Source organism: Humulus lupulus, chromosome 7, assembly GCF_963169125.1.
Source record: "Humulus lupulus chromosome 7, drHumLupu1.1, whole genome shotgun sequence".
Taxonomy (NCBI): Eukaryota; Viridiplantae; Streptophyta; class Magnoliopsida; order Rosales; family Cannabaceae; genus Humulus; species Humulus lupulus.
In genome coordinates, this window is record NC_084799.1 from 80,391,511 (window position 1) to 80,395,889 (window position 4,379).

Here is a 4,379-nt window from a genome sequence, read left to right on the forward strand (position 1 = left end):
TAAAAATTAAAAATAAACCCTAAAACAAAATTTGTTCATCTTCGTGCTCCTCCTTTTAAATTAATTTTTTTTTATTTAAATCTTTCGCTATTTGTCAATCTATTTTAATTAAAAGTTTTTTCTTTATTTTAGTATTTATTTTAAAATAAATTTATTTTATACTACAAAAGAAAAGAAAAACTAAAACTAAAAAAGAGTTATTTGTTATTAATTAAATTTTTAATATTTTAAAGATATAATTATTATTTTTAGAAAAAAAAATCATTTTTTTTATAAAAGTGTATTATTTGGTAGCGGTCGAAGTTCGGAAGCAAAATTGTTAATTATTTTACACATGGGTGTGTCACATTATCATAATTTTTATATTTTAGTAAGAGTAATGATATGTGCACCCAAAATATATACTCAAACATTACACACAGTAATGTGGCAGTTTAGTCTAGCCAATCACATTTATTAAAACTAAGACCCACTGTTTTAAAAAACAGTGACACATCACTATGTGTAATATTTAGGTGCATATTTTGAGTGCACATATCATTACCCTTTTAGTAATTTGCATAGTTGAAGATTCTTTTAGTAACATCTATAGTTGAAGAGAAATTTTTAATAAGGTTAATCATTGGTGGTGGTGATAGTTCGGGGAAAAAAATTCCAATTATACAAGAAGGAAAAATAACAAACTTGTTTTCGTTTCTTCTTCTCTACAAAGCGATCTGTCCAGAGAGATAGAGAGTGAACAATGTTGCAATGCATATTTCTGCTCTCAGATTCCGGGTAACACATTTTTATCAATTCCCATATATTTTAAAATCCTATCGCCTTTACTTTTCTTTAAAGCTGAATTACATGCCAAATTTCACATAAAATGGGTTTGTATTCCAAGCGTTTGATTTAAATTGGTTAGTCGGAGTTGGAAGATGAAGATGATTGATTATGAATTGTATTTCAATTTCACAGTGAGGTTATGCTTGAGAAACAGCTCACCGGCCATCGTGTAGACCGCTCCATATGTGATTGGTTCTGGAACCACGCTCTTTCTCAAGGCGATTCCTCCAAGGTACCACTACCCACTCAGGCTTTTCTCCTTTTGGGTTTAACAGTGAAAATACAGATCTTTAGCTCCATTTCGAATAATATAATTTCTGGGTCTGTCGCATTCTTAAGATTCTTGCATAATTGAAGTAGAAATAATCAATTTTCTTATTCACTCTCTCCCTCTTTTTGCTCTACTTTTTCTTTTTAGATTTTAAAATCTGGGTTTCTCATATTTCTGAATTATAACAGTTGGGTTGGATTAGTTGTTTGTTGTTAGGATGAGATCAATGTCCTTTCTGATATGGATTTATTGTTTACTGCTTCACTTTTCGTTTCTTGTTCTAGTTGTTATAGTAATGTTGTTTTCTTGACATGTGTTTTTCTTATACGATGTTTGCTGTTATTGATAGTTACAACCAGTAATTGCTTCACCAACACACTATCTTTTCCAAATTCTTCGAGAGGGAATCACATTTTTAGCTTGTACCCAAGTTGAAATGCCACCTCTGATGGCTATTGAGGTAAGGTTTAGCCACATATGCTTTAAGATTATCTTGTCCTTGTCATTTGCAGTATAGAAAAATTGAGCTTCTTGACATATAACTATTTGGTGTATAGTTCCTTTGCAGGGTAGCTGATGTCCTCTCAGATTACCTAGGAGGCCTCAACGAAGATATGATAAAGGATAACTTCATTATTGTATATGAGGTATTTTTATCTATTCTTAGCTGATAATTTCGCTGGTCATTAGGAATTTGCAGTTTCACTTAATGTGGGTGCAGTTTTCTCCTAGATTATATGTGAGATGTGGACACAGAACAGATATTACCCTCATGTTTATAATTTTATACAAAAACATTACTAGTGTTTTCATTTACTTTTCTATTTGGTGACTAGAAGCTGTGTTGGTAAGCAAATTATAGTTGCTTATTCAATAACCTCCTTGGTATTTTGCATCCCTGGAATACGAATACTTGAATTATAGAAAAAAGCAAGATGAAAATCTTTGAATTCTGTCACCAGGTTGTCTCGTTGGTGGATCTTTTTAGTCCCCAGTGCCTGTTATGCTTTTTCAGTCATGCCTGGATTGAAAATGACCACTCTATTTATTGCAATTTTTAGCTTTTGGATGAGATGATAGACAACGGCTTCCCTCTCACTACAGAACCTAATATCCTGAGAGAGATGATTGCTCCACCAAATATCGTTAGCAAGATGTTGAGTGTAATGACGGGTAACAGTTCCAACATGAGTGACACACTTCCTGGTGCAACGGCATCTTGTGTTCCATGGAGAACTACAGACACAAAATATGCTAATAATGAAGTTTATGTTGATCTTGTTGAAGAGATGGATGCAATTATAAACAGGTCTTTGTTTAATTTTTCTTCAAACATCATTTGTTCACATTTGGAATTGTGGATGACTCTATTCATATTTAGCTTTATTGATTTGAATCTTCGTATATGAAAATAATCAGTACTATGAGCTGAGTTCATTTTAGATTACAAAAGATATTTAGTGATGCTCAGTAGTTGAGTTCCTTCTCTTTACCCCTTTTGTCACAAAATATGCTAATAACAAAGGGGGAAGTATATATATATAATTATATATTTTATATTACATGAATAAAGATTGCATCTTATATCTTATATTGCATGGTATTAACTAACATTCACCCAAATTCTTTGATCAAATGCTGCAGGGATGGGAAACTGGTGAAATGTGAAATATATGGTGAAGTCCAAGTAAATTCTCATCTGTCAGGTCTTCCTGATCTGACCCTTTCTTTTGCAAACCCTTCTATTCTCGATGATGTAAGATTCCATCCCTGCGTTCGGTTTCGCCCTTGGGAATCTGATCAAATTCTTTCGTTTGTGCCTCCTGATGGACAGTTTAAGCTAATGAGTTACAGGTGTGTGGTGTTGAGTGGACAACAGTGCAATGAATACTTTTATCTCCAATTTTCTTATAAAGAAGTAATTACACAAGCATGACTACATGTTTATGCAATCTAAATATTATTTTGCCTCAATACAGGGTTAGAAAGCTGAAGAGCACTCCATTATATATAAAACCACAGCTGACTTCAGATGCTGGGACATGTCGTATTAGTATGATGGTCGGAGTACGCAATGATCCAGGAAAAATGATTGACTCCATAACTGTTCAATTTCAACTACCTCCTTGCATTTTGTCAGCTGATCTCTCCTCAAATCATGGAACCGTCAACATCCTTTCTAATAAGGTACTCTTATTGTGGTTTCCATCAGTTTCTTGTTTCATTATGCATATTTCTGATGCATCTATTTTCAATGATGGGAAACAAACTTAGACATGCTTGTTTCTCTGGGAGTTTGACTTGTGACGCTGTCAATTTGCTAATGCAGAAATGTGTTTGGTCAATTGAACGGATTCCGAAAGATAAAACCCCTTCGATGTCTGGAACATTAGTTCTCGAGACCGGATTAGAGCGGTTACATGTGTTCCCCACATTTGAAGTTGGTTTTAGGATTATGGGAAGTGCCCTTTCCGGTGTCAAAATAGACAAACTGGATCTAAAGAATCTACAACCTAAACCTTACAAAGGTTTCCGAGCCCTTACGCGTGCAGGGGAATTTCAAGTCCGGTCATAGTCTGATGTTGTACAAGTTTCATTTTCCTAATGGTGCTTTGAATTAGAGAGACTTGTGTTGTAAATGCCGAAAACAATGCTGATTTTCTTTAGTTTTTTAAGATGTGATTTTTGTGGTCTGCAAACTTTTTGTTGGTTCGATTTGTATTGATATCTTTTTGGAGTCAAGAAGTAGAGAAGAGGAAGAAAAAAGGCAAATGTATTTATAGATTGCACCCGAAAGAAGCCTAGACTCTTCAATATAATGCTGTAAAATACCCTCTTGGATGAACAATTTTTCTTATCAACACGTTTGGAAAAGCGTCATCAACTAGAATACTATTACTTTTCCAATCGAGATGGAGCTACGATGCACCATGCCTAAGGTGCACACATCCTAATTCCTATGTGGAGTTGCAAATAATGCAAATTTAATTGTTACTCCCACCCAATAAATAAATAATTGATGCCAAAGATATATAACTATAATCAATGGATGAGGTTTAGTATTTTCCTTTTTGTTGTAGTTGTGCTTTGTGTTTTTATCTCTTCTTTGTTTGGTTTATGATAGTTTTTTTTTTTTTTGGTATTCGGTAGGGGATGGATATTTATAAAATTCAAGATAGGGCAGCCTGTAAAACATCATACAATGACAAAGGAAATCATTTTTCACCCTTAAAAAGAAAATCTAACCATGTCAAACTCGTAATATGGTGACAAATTTCAC

The 4,379-nt window shown here is 33.6% G+C and overlaps 1 protein-coding gene across 1 annotated transcript; it reads left to right on the top strand.

Moving 5' to 3' along the window:
• The first annotated feature begins 639 nt into the window (after nt 1–639).
• Nucleotides 640–4,171, top strand: LOC133788357 (AP-3 complex subunit mu). Its single transcript, XM_062225819.1, has 8 exons — nt 640–777; nt 961–1,060; nt 1,449–1,559; nt 1,657–1,746; nt 2,161–2,408; nt 2,744–2,953; nt 3,079–3,286; nt 3,429–4,171. The coding sequence occupies exons 1-8, from the start codon at nt 743–745 to the stop codon at nt 3,672–3,674; spliced, it is 1,248 nt and encodes a 415-aa protein (XP_062081803.1). The 5' UTR covers nt 640–742; the 3' UTR covers nt 3,675–4,171.
• The last annotated feature ends 208 nt before the right edge of the window (nt 4,172–4,379 follow it).